Raw genomic sequence first — 18,676 nt, 5'->3', positions numbered from 1 at the left:
GAGCGTTCTGTTGTTGTCCTGGTCAACATTTATCCCTCAAGCAACTAAAAACAGATTACCTGATCTTTTATTTCACTGCTGTCTGTGGAACTTGTGTGTGTTCAAATTGGCTGCTGTGTTTCCCTGCATTACATCACTGACTACATTTCAAAAATACTTCATTGGCTGCAAAACCCTTTGGGATGTCCGGAGGCCATGAAATGGGCTGCATAAATGCAAGTTATTTCTTTCTGTAATAAAAGAAAGTAAAGAGACACACTGCGTCACCCTCCCCCATTGCAGCAACTAACTGCTGTCAGTCACACTCAGCAAATCGCAGTGTACGATAACCAGGGAACATCGGTTTCCATTCACATTACTGCTCCCACTAATCCTCCTGCTGTTGGACAAACTAAACATTCCCAGCAATCTTTTTTTTTAAGGCCAGAAATTGGATTAAAAGGACACAGCAGGAAAGCAAGCACACGGATTCTGAAATATATCGCTCATTTAATGTCAAAATGTGTGCACAGATATGTTGATGAAACTTCCAGATTAAAAATCAACCCATCGAGTTTACTACACACTATACAAAACACCGAAAACAGTGAAAACGCGGAAAATCTGCAACCGGTCCGTCAGCATCTGAAAAAAAATACATTAAAGATCTGGAGAACCTTTTTCACAAACTGTGTTTTCTTTTTTTTTAAATCTCAAATTTGCAGATTTTTCTGTGTTTTGTGTTGGGAGGGGGGGGGGGGTTTGGGGGAAAAAGAAACCGTCTACTTTACCTGTAAAAAACAGTTAAAAATGTTAAACTAAAAACCAGGTCACGCCGCAATAAGATACCCCATCAGTCACATCATGAAGTGGAAGGGCATTAAAATATGAACAATATGAACATGTATCGCCTTTTTTGCTATCCTACTTAAAAGGAATACAAATGAAAATTACATCTGAACTACATCAGAGAAAGATTTTCCGTTTCCCACTTACTGGGGTTCATTGATAACAGTATAAAAAAAACTTTTAATTTAAAAAAAAGTACAATATATATTCCCAGATGAGAGCATAACACTTTTTAAAAATGTGCAATATGTATTTCCAGGTGAGGATAAAACTTTTTAAAAAGTGTACAATGTGTATTCCCAAGTGAGAGGATAAAACTTTTTTTTTTTAAATGTGCAATATGTATTCCCAGGTGAGAAGAGTAGACAGACTCCTGAACTTACTTTTAAAACAAAAAAGTCGACGCACGTTTTTAAAAAAAAATCTTAAGCGACTCACCAGATCCGCGGGCGAAGTGCAGGAACAAAGTAAACATGCAGAAGTTGGAGCGCTTCATCCTGAAGGGAACCCCGTGTCGGCGGAACGTCTCCCGGATTGCGGTGAGCGCGCGGCGCGGCTCGAGCACCGGCCGCTGGGGGATCCCGCCCCGCTCCCTCCGAGCGGCTGCACAAACCCCCGCAGCAGCGACTCTGCGCTCAGCAAAATTAAATGGGCAAAACAACCTGTGTCGTTCGGTCTTCGCCCAGTTTTGATGACAGCAATAAGGGTGACGCTCAACTGCCCCAGTGTCACTAACAATAATAAAACAACTCTGCAAATGATAGGAGGAGGCGCTAACTAATAGAATAGCAGAGGGGTTTTTATTTTGTTCCTATCTCTCTCGTTCCCTCAACACAAGAACTGTCCCGAAACCCCGGCAGGAGAGGCGGCTCTGCAAAAACACGTGATCCCAGCCCGCAGTGTAGGAAATGGCCACACTCGTGGCGAGAAGAGCAGAACAGAAACCCCGCTGGTTTGCACCGAACAATTTGGGAGGGGGGGAATCGCGCTCTCCACTGTTGCTGCTACATTGAATGGGGTTTGCTCGCTAAACTCCGGGACAATCCTCCTTCTCCTGTAGCTCTCGCGGCTCTGGGTCAGCCACCTTTGTCCGCGAAGGGTCTCCGGCTCCTGCAGGCGGACAGCATCCCTGGCACCACCCACCCACCGCACCCCCTCCTCTGGTCTCCACGCTGCTAGCTGGAGCTGTCAAGGGGGCAGGCAGGGAGGGAGGTGGGTGTGCGGTCTTTGAGGTATATTCAGCTGTTCGGATTTATAGCACAGAATGTTACTGCACACTGAGGATACATATAGTAGTCCCTCAGTACTGGCCTTCTGGCATTGCAGTACTGCCCCTCCGGCAGTGTAGCACTCCGCTGCACAGGCCAGCAGCAAGGCCGTGAGGTTCACACTGCGACCTATGAATTTCAAGGACAGTAGGAGTATGTGTGCGCACCAGGTTTGTGCAGTAGAACTTGGTCTCCAGTTGTCTTGGTTAACCCTTGCCACTGCACCAAGACCTTGCTCTGTCAAGCCTGTGTAGTGGCTGGTGTGCAACGGCCACGTTCCAGATCCCGAACTACATATTGAATGTCAGGACCCTCATCATCATCATAGGCAGTCCCCCAGAATCGAGGAAGACTTGCTTCAACTCTTAAAATAAGTCCTTGGGTGGCTGAACAGTCCAATACGAAAGCCACAGTCTCTGTCACAGGTGGGACAGATAGTCATTGAGGGTAAAGGAGGGCGAGACAGATTTGCCGCATGCTCTTTCTGCTGCCTGCGCTTGATTTCTGCATGCTCTCAGTGATGAGACTCGAGGTGCTCAACGCCCTCCCGGATGCACTTCCTCCACTTAGGGTGGTCTTTGGCCAGGGACTCCCAGGTGTCGGTGGGGATGTTGCACTTTATCAGGGAGGCTTTGAGGGTGTCCTTGTAATGTTTCCTCTGCCCACCTTTGGCTCGTTTGCCGTGAAGGAGTTCCGAGTAGAGCGCTTGCTTTGGCATGCGGACAATGTGGCCTGCCCAGCAGAGCTGAGCAAGTGTGGTCAGTGCTTCAATGCTTGGGGATGTTGGCCTGGTCAAGGACGCTAATGTTGGTGCGTCTGTCCTCCCAGGGGATTTGTAAGATCTTGCGGAGACATCATTGGTGGTATTTCTCCAGCGACTTGAGGTGTCTACTGTGCATGGAAACACCTATGAACTCTTTTTTTTGGTGTGGAAGCAGGTCATTCTTAATACGAGGGACTGCCTATATAGTAGGTTGTACAGAGATGGAAACGTGAATCAACAAAGCAGCGTTAATATTAAAATAACAGGGATTTTACCGAAAGATACTTTGGGTGGACAAGTGGCAGATGACATTTAAGGCAGAAGTGATACATTTTGGTTGGAAGAATGAGAAGTGGCAATATAAACTATAAGGTACAATCCGAAAGGGGGTGCATGAACAGAGAGACCTCGGGGTCTATGTGCACAAATCATTGAAGGTGGTAGGGCAGGTTGAGAAAGTGGTTTTAAAAAGCATACTGCATCTTGGGTTTTATAAATAGAGGCACAGAGTACAAAAGCAAGGACGTTATAACAAACCTTTATAAAACACTGGTTCAGCCTCAACTGGAGTATTGTGTCCAATTCTGGGCACCACACTTTAGGAAGGATGTGAAGGCCTTGGACAGGGTGCAGAAGAGATTTACAAGAATGGTTCCAGGGATGAGGGATGTCAGTTACATGCATAGACCAGAGAAGCTGGGATTCTCCTTGGAGCAGAGAAGAGTGAGATGAGATTTGATCGAGGTGTTCAAAATCATGTGAGGTCTGGACAGAGTCGATAGAGAGAAACTGTTCCCATTGGTAGAAGGGTCTAGAGGACACAGGTTTAAAATAAAAGGATCAAAGGCGACATGAGAAAAATACATTTTTAGCAGCAACTGATGATGATCTGGAATGTACTGCCTGAAAGGGTGGTGGAGGCAGACTCAATCGTGGCTTTCAAAAGGGAATTGGATAAGTGCCTGAAGGAAAATAATTTGCAAGGTTACTGGGAAAGGACGGGGGAACAGGACTAGTTGAAGTGCTCTTGCAGAGTGCTTGCATGGGCCGGATGGCCTCCTTCTGTGCTGTAACCATTCTATAATTCTAACTTTTGTTACAATAATAAAGAAATACTTGCATTTATGCAGCACCTTTCATAACTATCGGATGTCCCAAAGCAATTTACAGCCAATTAAGTACTTGAATGAAATACAGTTAAAGTGAGTTGAATGAAATACAGTTAAAGTGAGTTGAATGAAATACAGTTAGTGACTTGAATGAAATACAGTTAAAGTGAGTTGAATGAAATACAGTTAAAGTGACTTGAATGAAATACAGTTAAAGTGAGTTGAATGAAATACAGTTAAAGTGAGTTGAAACTTTTTTTTACTTAAGGTTTCAGAGGTAAATTTATAACATTAATCATTATATTAGATAAACTGTAAAGAGAGATCTAGTTTGTTGCCAAAAAAATGCATTGTGGCAGATCTCTCCTGTTAAAGGAAACATTGGGGTCCGGGGATTTTGGAGAAACGTTATGGGCAAAGGACAACAAAAACACAATAGAGAGCGAAGATAGATTATGAGAGTAAACGAGCAAGAAATATAATAACAGACAGTAAGAGCTTCTACATGTATATAAAAAGGAAGAGAGTAGCTAAAGTAAACGTTGGTCCCTTAGAGGATGAGACTGGGGAATTAATAATGTGAAACAGGGAAATGGCGGAGTCTTTGAACAAATATTTTATATTGGTCTTCACGGTCAAAGACACTAAAAGCATCCCAATAATAACAGATAATCAAGAGGCTACAGGGAGTGGGGAACTTAAAATAAATTTGCTCGAATTATTTGAGGATGCAACAAGCAGAGTGGATAAAGGAGAACCAGTAGATGTAGTTTATTTTTGGATTTTCAGAAGGCATTTGATAAGATGACACATAAAAGGTGGAGATAAGAGCTCATGGGGCTGGGGGTAATATATTAGCATGGATAGAGGATTGGCTAACTAACAGAAAACAGAGAGTCAGGATAAATGGGTCATTTTACGGTTGGCAAACTGTAACTAGTGGGGTGCCATAGGGATCAGTGCTGGGGCCTCAACTATTTACACTCTATATTAATGCCTTGGATGAAGGGACCGCTTGTAATGTAGCCAGGTTTGCTGATGATACAAAGATAGGTAGAAAGCAAGTTTGAAGAGGACACAAAGAATCAGCGAAGGGATCAAGATAGGTTAAGTGAGTGGGCAAACATTTGGCAGATAGTGCATAATGTGGGAAAATGTGAGGTTATTCACTTTGGCAGAACATAAGAATTAGGAACAGGAGTAGACCATCTAGCCCCTCGAGCCTGCTCCGCCATTCAACAAGATCATGGCTGATCTGGCCGTGGACTCAGCTCCACTTACCCGCCCTCTCCCCGTAATCCTTAATTCCCTTATTGGTTAAAAATCTATCTATGTGTGACTTGAATACATTCAATGAGCTAGCCTCAACTGCTTCCTTGGGCAGAGAATTCCACAGATTCACAACCCTCTGGGAGAAGAAATTCCTTCTCAACTCGGTTTTAAATTGGCTCCCCCGTATTTTGAGGCTGTGCCCCCAAGTTCTAGTCTCCCCGACCAGTGGAAACAACCTCTCTGCCTCTATCTTGTCTATCCCTTTCATTATTTTAAATGTTTCTATAAGATCACCCCTCATCCTTCTGAACTCCAACGAGTAAAGACCCAGTCTACTCAATCTATCATCATAAGGTAACCCCCTCATCTCCGGAATCAGCCTAGTGAATCGTCTCTGTGCCCCCTCCAAAGCTAGTATACCCTTCCTTAAGTAAGGTGACCAAAACTGCACACAGTACTCCAGGTGCGGCCTCACCAATACCCTATACAGTTGCAGCAGGACCTCCCTGCTTTTGTACTCCATCCCTCTCACAATGAAGGCCAACATTCCATTCGCCTTCCTGATTACCTGCTGCACCTGCAAACTAACTTTTTGGGATTCATGCACAAGGACCCCCAGGTCCCTCTGCACTGCAGCATGTTGTAACTTCTTCCCATTCAAATAATATTCCCTTTTACTGATTTTTTTCCCAAGGTGGATGACCTCACACTTTCCGACATTGTATTCCATCTGCCAAACCTTAGCCCATTCGCTTAACCTATCTAAATCTCTTTGCAGCCTCTCTGTGTCCTCTACACAACCCGCTTTCCCACTAACCTTTGTGTCATCTGCAAATTTTGTTACACTACACTCTGTCACCTCTTCCAGGTCACCTATGTATATTGTAAACAATTGTGGTCCCAGCACCGATCCCTGCGGCACACCACGAATCACCGATTTCCAACCCGAAAAGGACCCATTTATCCCGATTCTCTGCTTTCTGTTAGCCAGCCAATTCTCGATCCATGCTAATACATTTCCTCTGACTCCGCGTACCTTTATCTTCTGCAGTAACCTTTTGTGTGGCACCTTATTGAATGCCTTTTGGAAATCTAAATACACCACATCCATCGGTACACCTCTATCCACCATGCTCGTTATATCCTCAAAGAATTCCAGTAAATTAGTTAAACATGATTTCCCCTTAATGAATCCATGTTGCGTCTGCTTGATTGCACTATTCCTATCTAGATGTCCCGCTATTTCTTCCTTAATGATAGTTTCAAGCATTTTCCCTACTACAGATGTTAAACTAATCGGTCTATAGTTAACTGCCTTTTGTCTGCCCCCTTTTTTAAACAGAGGCGTTACATTAGCTGCTTTCCAATCCGCTGGTACCTCCCCAGAGTCCAGAGAATTTTGGTCGATTATAACGAATGCACCTGCTATAACTTCCGCCATCTCTTTTAATACCCTGGGATGCATTTCATCAGGACCAGGGGACTTGTCTACCTTGAGTCCCATTAGCCTGTCCAGCATTACCCCCCTAGTGATAGTGATTGTCTCAAGGTCCTCCCTTCCCACATTCCCGTGACCAGCAATTTTTGGCATGGTTTTTGTGTCTTCCACTGAGAAGACGATAGCAAAATAATTGTTTACGGTCTCAGCCATTTCCACATTTCCCATTATTCAATCCCCCTTCTCAACTTCTCAGGGACCAACATTTACTCTAGTCAATCTTTTCCGTTTTATATATCTGTAAAAGCTTTTACTATCTGTTTTTATGTTTTGCGCAAGTTTACCTTCGTAATCTATCTTTCCTTTCTTTATTGCTCTTTTAGTCATTCTTTGCTGTCGTTTAAAATTTTCCCAATCTTCTAGTTTCCCACAAACCTTGGCCACCTTATAAGCATTGGTTTTTAATTTGATACTCTCCTTTATTTCCTTGGTTATCCACGGCTGGTTACCCCTTCTCTTACCGCCCTTCTCTTTCACTGGAATATATTTTTTTGAGCACTATGAAAGAGCTCCTTAAAAGTCCTCCACCGTTCCTCAGTTGTGCCACCGTTTAGTCTGTGTTTCCAGTCTACTTTAGCCCACTCTGCCCTCATCCCACTGTAGTCCCCTTTGTTTAAGCATAGTACACTCGTTTGAGACACTACTTCCTCACCCTCAATCGGTATTACAAATTCAACCATACTGTGATCACTCATTCCGAGAGGATCTTTTACTTGGAGATCGTTTATTATTCCTGTCTCATTACACAGGACCAGATCTTAGATAGCTTGCTCCCTTGTAGGTTCTATAACATACTGGTCTAAGAAACAATCCCGTATGCATTCTATGAATTCCTCCTCCAGGCTACCCCATGCGATTTGATTTGACCAATCGATATGTAGGTTAAAATCCCCCATGATTACTGCCGTTCCTTTTTCACATGCCTCCATTATTCCCTTGATTATTGCCCGCCCCACTATGAAGTTATTATTTGGAGGCCTATAAACTGCACCCACCAGTGACTTTTTCCCCTTACTATCTTTAATCTCCACCCACAATGATTCAACATTTTGTTCATTAGAGCCAATATCGTCTCTCACAACTGCCCTGATATCATCCTTTATTAATAGAGCTACCCCACCTCCTTTCCCTTCTTGTCTATCTTTCCGAATTGTCAGATACCCCTGCATGTTTAATTCCCAGTCTTGGCCACCCTGCAACCACGTTTCTGTAATGGCCACCAAATCATACCCATTTGTAATGATTTGTGCCGTCAACTCATTTACTTTATTTCGAATGCTGCGTGCGTTTAGGTAGAGTGTTTTAATACTAGTTTTTAATCCATGATTTTTAGTTTTGACCCCTCCTGCAGCCCCTTTATATTCAGTGGCCCTTTTTGTTTTTTGCCTTGGGTTTCTCTGCCCTCCACTTTTACTCATCCCTTTTCCGTCTTTTGCTTTTGTCTCCTTTTTGTTTCCCTCTGTCTCCCTGCATTGGTTCCCATCCCCCTGCCATATTAGTTTAACTCCTCCTCAACAGCACGAGCAAACACTCTCCCTAGGACATTGGTTCCGGTCCTGCCCAGGTGCAGACCGTCTGGTTTGTACTGGTCCCACCTCCCCCAGAACCGGTTCCAATGCCCCAGGAATTTGAATCCCTCCCTGCTGCACCACTGCTCAAGCCACGTATTCATCTGAGCTATCCTGCGATTCCTACTCTGACTAGCACGTGGCACTGGTAGCAATCCCGAGATTACTACTTTTGAGGTCCTACGTTTTAATTTAGCTCCTAGCTCCTTAAATTCGTCTCGTAGGACCTCATCCCTTTTTTTATCGTTGGTACCAATGTGCACCACGACAACTGGCTGTTCACCCTCCCTTTTCAGAATGTCCTGCACCCGCTCCGAGACATCCTTGACCCTTGCACCAGGGAGGCAACATACCATCCTGGAGTCTCGGTTGCGGCTGTAGAAACGTCTATCTATTCTCCTTACAATCGAATCCCCAATCACTATCGCTCTCCTACTCTTTTTCCTGCCCTCCTGTGCAGCAGAGCCAGCCACGGTGCCATGAACTTGGCTGCTGCTGCCCTCCCCTGATGAGTCATCCCCTGATGAGTAGGAAGAATAAAAAAGCTAATTATTATTAAATGGAGAGAGACTACAAAATGCTGTGGCACAGAGAGATCTGGGGTCCTTGTACATGAAACACAAAAAGTTAACATGCAGGTACAGCAAGTAATTAGGAAGGCAAATGAAATGTTGGCCTTTATTGCAAGGGGGATTGAGTATAAAAGTAGGGAAGTCTTGCTGCAATTGTACAGGGCATTGGTGAGACTACACCTGGCGTACTCTGTACAGTTTTCGTCTCCTTATTTAAGACGGGATTTACTTGCATTGGTGGCAGTTCAGAGAAGATTCACGAGGTTGATTTCTGAGATGAAGCGGTTGTCTTATGAAGAAAGGTTGAGCAGGTTGGGCCTATAATCATTAATATATAATGTAAAGAACTGGGGTCCCAGCACAGAGCCCCGTGGCTGTCCAGTAGTCACTGCCTCCCATTCAGTCATTGAAGGTTAGCATGCAGGTACAACAGGCGGTTAAGAAAGCAAATGGCATGTTGGCCTTCGTAGCGAGGGGATTTGAGTACAGGGGCAGGGAGGTGTTGCTACAGTTGTACAGGGCCTTGGTGAGGCCACACCTGGAGTATTGTGTACAGTTTTGGTCTCCTAACTTGAGGAAGGACATTCTTGCTATTGAGGGAGTGCAGCGAAGGTTCACCAGACTGATTCCCGGGCTGGCGGGACTGACATATCAAGAAAGACTGGATCAACTGGGCTTGTATTCACTGGAGTACAGAAGAATGAGAGGGGATCTCATAGAAAGGTTTAAAATTCTGATGGGTTTAGGCAGGTTAGATGCAGGAAGAATGTTCCAAATGTTGGGGAAGTCCAGAACCAGGGGTCACAGTCTAAGGATAAGGGGTAAGCCATTTAGGACCGAGATGAGGAGAAACTCCTTCACCCAGAGAGCGGTGAACCTGTGGAATTCTCTACCACAGAAAGTTGTTGAGGCTAATTCACGAAATATATTCAAAAAGGAATTAGATGTAGTCCTTACTACTAGGGGGATCAAGGGGTATGGCGAGAAAGCAGGAATGGGATACTGAAGTTGCATGTTCAGCCATGAACTCATTGAATGGCGGTGCAGACTCGAAGGGCCGAATGGCCTACTCCTGCACCTATTTTCTATGTTTCTATGTTTCTATGACCCGTTTATCCTGACTCTCTGCTTCCTGTCTGCCAACCAATTCTCTATCCACACCAGTACATTACCCCCAATACCATGTGCTTTGATTTTGCACAGTAATCTCTTATGTGGGACCTTGTCAAATGCTTTTTGAAAGTCCAAATACACCACATCCACTGGTTCTCCCTTGTCCACTCTGCTAGTTACATCCTCACAAAATTCCAGAAGATTTGTCAAGCATGATTTCCCTTTCACAAATCCATGCTGACTTCGACCGATCCTGTCACTGCTCTCCAAATGCGCTGCTCTATCATCCTTAATAATTGACTCCAACATTTTCCCCACTACTGATGTCAGACTAACCGGTCTATAATTACCCGTTTTATTTCTCCCTCCTTTTTTAAAAAGTGGTGTTACATTTGCTACCCTCCAGTTCATAGGAACTGATCCAGAGTCGATAGACTGTTGGAAAATGATCACCAATGCATCCACTATTTCTAGGGCCACCTCCTTAAGTACTCTGGGATGCAGACAATCAGGCCCCAGGGATTTATCAGCCTTCAATCCTGTCAATTTCCCCAACATAATTTTCCGTCTAATAAGGATATTCGTCAGTTCCGCCTTCTCACTAGACCCTCAGGCCCCTAGTACATCCGGAAGGTCATTTGTGTCTTCCTTCGTGAAGGCAGAGCCAAAGTATTTGTTCAATTGGTCTGCCATTTCTTTGTTCCCCATTATTAATTCACCTGAGTCCGACTGCAAGGGACCTACATTTGTCTTCACTAATCTTTTTCTCTTCACATATCTATAGAAGCTTTTGCAGTCAGTTTTTATGTTCCCGGCAAGCTTCCTCTCGTACTCTATTTTCCCCCTCCTAATTAAACCCTTTGTCCTCCTCTGCTGAATTCTAAATTTCTGCCAATCCTCAGATTTTCTGCTTTTTCTGGCTAATTTATATGCCTCTTCCTTGGATCTAACACTCTCCTTAATTTCCCTTGTTAGCCACAGTTGAGCCATCTTCGCTGTTTTATTTTTACTCCAGACAGGGATGTGCAACTAAGTTCATCCATGTGATCTATAAATGTTTGCCATTGCCTGTCAACCGTCAACCCTTTAAGTAACATTTGCCAGTCTATTCTAGCCAATTCGCACCTAATGCCGTCGAAGTTAACTTTCCTTAAGTTTAGGACCCTAGTTTCTTAATTAACTGTGTCACTCTCCAGCTTAATAAAGAATTCTACCATATTATGGTCACTCTTCCCCAAGGGGCCTTGCACAACAAGATTGCTAATTAGTCCCTTCTCATTACACATCACCCTGTCTAGGATGGCCAGCTCTCTAGTTGGTTCCTCGATATATTGCTCAAGAAAACCATCTCTAATACACTCCAGGAAATCCTCCTCCACTGCATTGCTGCCAGTTTGGTTAGCCCAATCTATATGTAAATTAAAGTCGCCCATGATAACTGCTGTACCTTTATTGCACACATCCCTTATTTCTTGTTTGATGCTGTCCCCAACCTCACTACTACTGTTTGGTGGCCTGTACACAACTCCCACACCCCAGCGTTTTCTGCCCTTTGATATTCCGCAGCTCCATCCATACCGATTCCACATCATCCAAGCTAATGTCCTTCCTTACTATTGCATTAATTTCTTCTTTAACCAGCAACGCCACCCCGCCTCCTTTTCCTCTCTGTCTATCCTTCCTAAATGCTGAATACCCCTGGATGTTGAGTTCCCAGCCTTGGTCACCCTGGAGCCATGTCTCCGTGATGCCAATCGCATCATATCCGTTAACTGCTATCTGCGCAGTTAATTCGTCCACTTTATTCCGAATACTCCTCGCATTGAGGCACAGAGCCTTCAGGCTTGTCTTTTTAACACACTTTGACTCTTTAGAATTCTGTTGTAAAGTGGCCCTTTTTCTTTTTTGCCTTGGGTTTCTCTGCCCTCCACTTTTACTCTTCTACTTTCTATTTTTTGCTTCTGCCTCCATTTTATTTCCCTCTGTCTCTCTGCATAGGTTCCCATCCCCCTGCCATGTTAGTTTAACTCCTCCCCAACAGCACTAGCAAACACTCCCCCTCGGACATTGGTTCCGGTCCTGCCCAAGTGCAGACCGTCCGGTTTGTACTGGTCCCACCTCCCCCAGAACCGGTTCCAATGTCCCAGGAATTTGAATCCCTCCCTTCTGCACCACTGCTCAAGCCACGTATTCATCTGAGCTATCCTGCAATTCCTACTCTGACCAGACTCAAACAACCCCTTGTGTGTCGTGATGGTGGTCAGCTTCTTTGACTCACTCGCCAGCTCCTGGGTCATGTAAGCTGAGGTCAGATCCAATTTTGAAAGAAGTTTGTCACCGGATAGCATCGCAAAGAGATCCTCCGTTCTCGGTAGCGGGTACTGGTCTTGGAGTGACACCCGATTGATGGTGGCCTTGTAATCACCATATATCCTGCCCGACCCATCCGCCTTGAGCACCGGCAGAATCGGGCTCGCCCAATCACTGAATTTGACTGGCGAGATGATGCCTTCCCTCAGCAGGCAGTCCAATTCGCCTTCTATCTTTTTCCGCATCACGTACGGCACCGCTCTGGCCTTGTGGTGTACTGGCCTGGCGTCCGGGTTTATGTGAATCACTACCTTGGTCCCCATGAAAGTGCCAATGCTGGGTTGAAATAGTGAGTCAAATTTGTCCAGGACCTGTGAGCATGATATTCGCTCCACAGAAGTAATTGCAGTGTCATCGCCCCATTTCCAGTTCATGACAGCAAGCCAACTCCTCCCCAGCAGTGCGGGACCATCCCACGGGACAATCCAGAGTGGTAACCTGTTTTCCGAATCTTTGTGGGTCATGACTACCGTGGCGCTGCCTAGCACCGGAATGATCTCCTTTGTGTATTTCCGTCAATCGGCAATAATTTTGGCCTCCTGGCCTTGGACGCCCACAACTTGTCGAACTGTTTGATACTCATCAGGGACTGGCTGGTCCCCGTGTCTAGCTCCAATGATACTGGGATGCTATTGAGGAGCACTTTCATCATTATCGGTGGCGTCCTGCTGTATGAACTGTATATGTGCTCCACATGAACTCGCTGAACTTCAGCTTCCAGCGATTTCTCCCAGTGTCCATTTGGCCTCGTCGGGCTTACATCGGGCCCGTCCTCCTCCTCGTACATCAACCGGGTTGCAGGCTTCCTGCACATACGCGCCAAGTGACCGCTGACGTTGCAATTTCTGCAGGTAGATTGCTGATACCTGCAAGCTCTGGCTGTGTGTTTGCCTCCATACCTCCAACGTGAGCCGTTGTTGGAAACAAAAGGTCCATTACCAGTCGATCGTTTCTGACTGTCAGCAGAGGCCTACAAAAGGCCGCGAGAGGCAGCGGGAGTTTATGGTCGCTGAGGCGTGAGTCCGTGGATCAGCAGAGGCCTACAAAAGGCTACCGGTGCAGCTACAGGGAGAAGGCAAAAAAGAAGTAGAAAGAAACAAAGGTGATGTCACAGCCTAGGGGGAAAGTGATTGGCTGGTGATTGGTGAGTAGCTTTTCTTTTTCTTTTTTATATTAGTCAGTAACTTTTAACATTGTGTTGCCAATTTAAGTGTATCTAAGGGTTAAGTCATGGCAGGAGAGCTCGGTCGGGTGTTATGCTCCTCCTGTACCATGTGGGAACTCAGGGACACTTCCGGTGTCCCTGACGACTACGTATGCGGGAAGTGTATCCGCCTCGAGCTCCTGACGGTCCGCGTTGTGGAGTTGGAGCTGAGGGTGGATTCACTCTGGAGCATCCACGATGCTGAGAATGATGCGAGTAGCACGTGTAGCGAGTTGGTCTTACCGCAGGAGAAGGGTCCACAGCCAGATAGGGAATGGAAGACCAGCAGGAAGAGTAGTGCAAGGAAGGTAGTGCAGGGGTCCCCTGTGGTCATCCCCCTGCAAAACAGATACATCGCTTTGAGTACTGTTGGGGGGGATGACTCATCAGGGGAGGGTAGCAGCAGCCAAGTTCATGGCACCGTGGGTGGCTCTGCTGCACAGGAGGGCAGGAAAAAGAGTGGGATAGTGATAGGGGATTCAATGGTGAGGGGAATAGATAGGCGTTGCTGCGGCCGCAACCGAGACTCCAGGATGGTATGTTGCCTCCCTGGTGCAAGGGTCAAGGATGTCTCGGAGCGGGTGCAGGACATTCTGAAAAGGGAGGGAGAACAGCCAGTTGTCGTGGTGCACATTGGTACCAACGACATAGGTAGAAAAAGGGATGAGGTCCTATGAGACGAATTTAAGGAGCTAGGAGCTAAATTAAAAAGTAGGAGCTCAAAAGTAGTAATCTCGGGATTGCTACCAGTGCCACGTGCTAGTCAGAGTAGGAATCGCAGGATAGCACAGATGAATACGTGGCTTGAGCAGTGGTGCAGCAGGGAGGGATTCAAATTCCTGGGGCATTGGAACCGGTTCTGGGGGAGGTGGGACCAGTACAAACCGGACGGTCTGCACCTGGGCAGGACCAGAACCAATGTCCTAGGGGGAGTGTTTGCTCGTGCTGTTGGGGAGGAGTTAAACTAATATGGCAGGGGGATGGGAACCAATGCAGGGAGACAGAGGGAGACAAAAAGGAGGCAAAGCAAAAGACAGAAAGGAGATGAGGAGAAGTGGAGGGCAGAGAAACCCAAGGCAAAGAACAAAAAGGGCCACTGAACAGCAAAATTCTAAAAGGACAAAGGGTGTTAAAAAAACAAGCCTGAAGGCTTTGTATCTTAATGCAAGGAGTATCCGCAATAAGTTGGATGAATTAACTGTGCAAATAGATGTTAACAAATATGATGTGATTGGGATTACGGAGACGTGGCTCCAGGATGATCAGGGCTGGGAACTCAACATCCAGGGGTATTCAACATTCAGGAAGGATAGAATAAAAGGAAAAGGAGGTGGGGTAGCATTGCTGGTTAAAGAGGAGATTAATGCAATAGTTAGGAAAGACATGAGCTTGGATGATGTGGAATCTATATGGGTAGAGCTGCAGAACACCAAAGGGCAAAAAACGTTGGTGGGAGTTGTGTACAGACCTCCAAACAGTAGTAGTGATGTTGGGGAGGGCATCAAACAGGAAATTAGGGGTGCATGCAATAAAGGTGCAGCAGTTATAATGGGTGACATTAATATGCACATAGATTGGGCGAGCCAAACTGGAAGCAATACGGTGGAGGAAGATTTCCTGGAGTGCATAAGGGATGGTTTTCTAGACCAATATGTCGAGGAACCAACTAGGGGGAGGCCATCTTAGACTGGGTGTTGTGTAATGAGAGAGGATTAATTAGCAATCTCATTGTGCGAGGCCCCTTGGGGAAGAGTGACCATAATATGGTGGAATTCTGCATTAGGATGGAGAATGAAACAGTGAATTCAGAGACCATGGTCCAGAACTTAAAGAAGGGTAACTTTGAAGGTATGAGGCGTGAATTGGCTAGGATAGATTGGCGAATGATACTTAAGGGGTTGACTGTGGATGGGCAATGGCAGACATTTAGAGACCGCATGGATGAACAACAACAATTGTACATTCCTGTCTGGCATAAAAATAAAAAAGGGAAGGTGGCTCAACCGTGGCTATCAAGGGAAATCAGGGATAGTATTAAAGCCAAGGAAGTGGCATACAAATTGGCCAGAAATAGCAGCGAATCCGGGGACTGGGAGAAATTTAGAACTCAGCAGAGGAGGACAAAGGGTTTGATTAGGGCAGGGAAAATGGAGTACGAGAAGAAGCTTGCAGGGAATATTAAGGCAGATTGCAAAAGTTTTTATAGGTATGTAAAGAGAAAAAGGTTAGTAAAGACAAGCGTAGGTCCCCTGCAGTCAGAATCAGGGGAAGTCATAACGGGGAACAAAGAAATGGCAGACCAATTGAACAAGTACTTTGGTTCGGTATTCACAAAGGAGGACACAAACAACCTTCCGGATATAAAAGGGGTCAGAGGGACTAGTAAGGAGGAGGAACTGAGGGAAATCTTTATTAGTCGGGAAATTGTGTTGGGGAAATTGATGGGATTGAAGGCCGATAAATCCCCAGGGCTTGATGGACTGCATCCCAGAGTACTTAAGGAGGTGGCCTTGGAAATAGCGGATGCATTGACAGTCATTTTCCAACATTCCATTGACTCTGGATCAGTTCCTATCGAGTGGAGGGTAGCCAATGTAACCCCACTTTTTAAAAAAGGAGCGAGAGAGAAAACACGGAATTATAGACCGGTCAGCCTGACCTCAGTAGTGGGTAAAATGATGGAATCAATTATTAAGGATGTCATAGCAGCGCATTTGGAAAATGGTGACATGATAGGTCCAAGTCAGCATGGATTTGTGAAAGGGAAATCATGCTTGACAAATCTTCTGGAATTTTTTGAGGATGTTTCCAGTAAAGTGGACAAAGGAGAACCAGTTGATGTGGTATATTTGAACTTTCAGAAGGCTTTCGACTAGGTCCCACACAAGAGATTAATGTGCAAAGTTAAAGCACATGGGATTGGGGGTAGTGTGCTGACGTGGATTGAGAACTGGTTGTCAGACAGGAAGCAAAGAGTAGGAGTAAATGGGTACTTTTCAGAATGGCAGGCAGTGACTAGTGGGGTACCGCAAGGTTCTGTGCTGGGGCCCCTGCTGTTTACATTGTACATTAGTGATTTAGACGAGGGGATTAAATATAGTATCTCCAAATTTGCGGATGACACTAAGTTGGGTGGCACTGTGAGCTGCGAGGAGGATGCTATGAGGCTGCAGAGTGACTTGGATAGGTTAGGTGAGTGGGCAAATGTTTCGCAGATGAAGTATAATGTGGATAAATGTGAGGTTATCCACCATGGTGGTAAAAACAGAGAGACAGACTATTATCTGAATGGTGACAGATTAGGAAAGGTGGAGGTGCAACGAGACCTGGGTGTCATGGTACATCAGTCATTGAAGGTTGGCATGCAGGTACAGCAGGCAGTTAAGAAAGCAAATGGCATGTTGGCCTTCATAGCGAGGGGATTTGAGTACAGGGGCAGGGAGGTGTTGCTACAGTTGTACAGGGCCTTGGTGAGGCCACACCTGGAGTATTGTGAACAGTTTTGGTCTCCTAACTTGAGGAAGGACATTCTTGCTATTGAGGGAGTGCAGCGAAGATTCACCAGACTTATTCCCGGGATGGTGGGACTGACCTATCAAGAAAGACTGGATCAACTGGGCTTGTATTCACTGGAGTTCAGAAGAATGAGAGGGGACCTCATAGAAACGTTTAAAATTCTGATGGGTTTAGACAGGTTAGATGCAGGAAGAACGTTCCCAATGTTGGGGAAGTCCAGATCCAGGGGTCACAGTCTAAGTATAAGGGGTAAGCCATTTTGGACCGAGATGAGGAGAAACTTCTTCACCCAGAGAGTGGTGAACCTGTGGAATTCTCTACCACAGAAAGTAGTTGAGGCCAATTCACTAAATATATTCAAAAGGGAGTTAGATGAAGTCCTTACTACTCGGGGGATCAAGGGGTATGGCGAGAAAGCAGGAAGCGGGTACTGAAGTTTCATGTTCAGCCATGAACTCATTGAATGTCAGTGCAGGCTAGAAGGGCTGAATGGCCTACTCCTGCACCTATTTTCTCTGTTTCTATGTTTCTATGTCTCTGTAACTGTCCTTAAATGCACCATTGACAGGTGTTGATGGCCCCATTACTGGTCGCATTGTCCCTTGCGATGGCATGAATCGCCATTCAGCTAGCCATTGTCTCTGTTGAATTCCCCCTTTGGGTTCGGCTCCATGCTCGGGCATGTCCGATTGCCCCTGTCTGCCTGGAGAACTGTGTGCCGCGTTAACAATGTTGACTCCCTGTCCATTTACTGCATTTAAACCAAGATTTTTGTCAAACATCATTCTGGTCTCTTCCTCCCCTGAAATAAATGTCTGGGCTATCAGAGCCACTGCTTCCAAGGTCAAGTCTTTGGTCTCAATCAGTTTCCTGAAAAGCCCAGCGTGCCCGATGCCCTCAATAAAACTGTCTCACAGCATCTCCGCTCTGCATGCATCTGGGAACTTACATAGGCTCGCCAGTCGCTGGAGGTCTGCCACCAAGTTTGGAATGCTTTTCCCTTCTCGCCGCCGCTGTGTGTGAAACCGGTGTCTCGCCATGTGCATGCTGCTCGCCGGTTTAAAGTGTTCCCCGATCAACTTACTGAGCTCTTCAAAATTCTTGTCCGCCGGCTTCTCTGGCGCTAGAAGGTCCTTCCTGGATCCACAAACCCCTTCCTGGATCCACAAACCGTCAGGAGATGAGCCCTGCGTTTGTCGGCCGAATCCTGTCCCAGCCATTCCTTAGTGATGAAACTTTGCTGTAGTCTCTCAATAAAGTCGTCCCAATCATCACCAACACAGTACCTCTCGTCTGTGCTGCTAGTGGCCATGCTCGCGTGGTTTAAATCCCAGTTTCTCGTCGCCAATAATATGTCCTTACTATACAGTACAAATGCATACGAGGCCCATATTAGAGAGAAGGTCACTCTGTGACCAGTAACCTTTATTCTAGCACTGAAGTGGAGAAGATGGGCAGAGCTTCCCCTTTTATACCTGAAAGTCCAGGTTAAGAGTGTCTCCCATAAGTTCACCACCTCGTGGTCAGTGTTCTCACGGTGTACAACTTCGGTCAGTTTATACATGGATTACAATGACAGTTGAATACATGACACG

At 45.8% G+C, this 18,676-nt stretch overlaps 1 protein-coding gene across 1 annotated transcript in view; it reads right to left on the bottom strand.

Annotated features, from left to right (window-relative positions):
- The window catches only part of mertka (c-mer proto-oncogene tyrosine kinase a), a 156,515-nt gene extending 155,199 nt beyond the window's left edge, over positions 1–1,316 (bottom strand). Inside the window, exon 1 of the mRNA XM_070885751.1 lies at positions 1,267–1,316. Within this exon, the coding sequence (XP_070741852.1) occupies positions 1,267–1,303 (37 nt within the window). The 5' untranslated portion in view covers positions 1,304–1,316. The remainder of the gene's footprint in view (positions 1–1,266) is intronic.
- Between the last annotated feature and the right edge of the window lie 17,360 nt (positions 1,317–18,676).

The sequence above is a fragment of the Pristiophorus japonicus genome, chromosome 7 (genome assembly GCF_044704955.1).
Source record: "Pristiophorus japonicus isolate sPriJap1 chromosome 7, sPriJap1.hap1, whole genome shotgun sequence".
Taxonomy (NCBI): Eukaryota; Metazoa; Chordata; class Chondrichthyes; family Pristiophoridae; genus Pristiophorus; species Pristiophorus japonicus.
The sequence above is the reverse complement of the archived record's forward strand: the minus strand, read 5'-3'. Positions and strand labels throughout refer to the sequence as shown.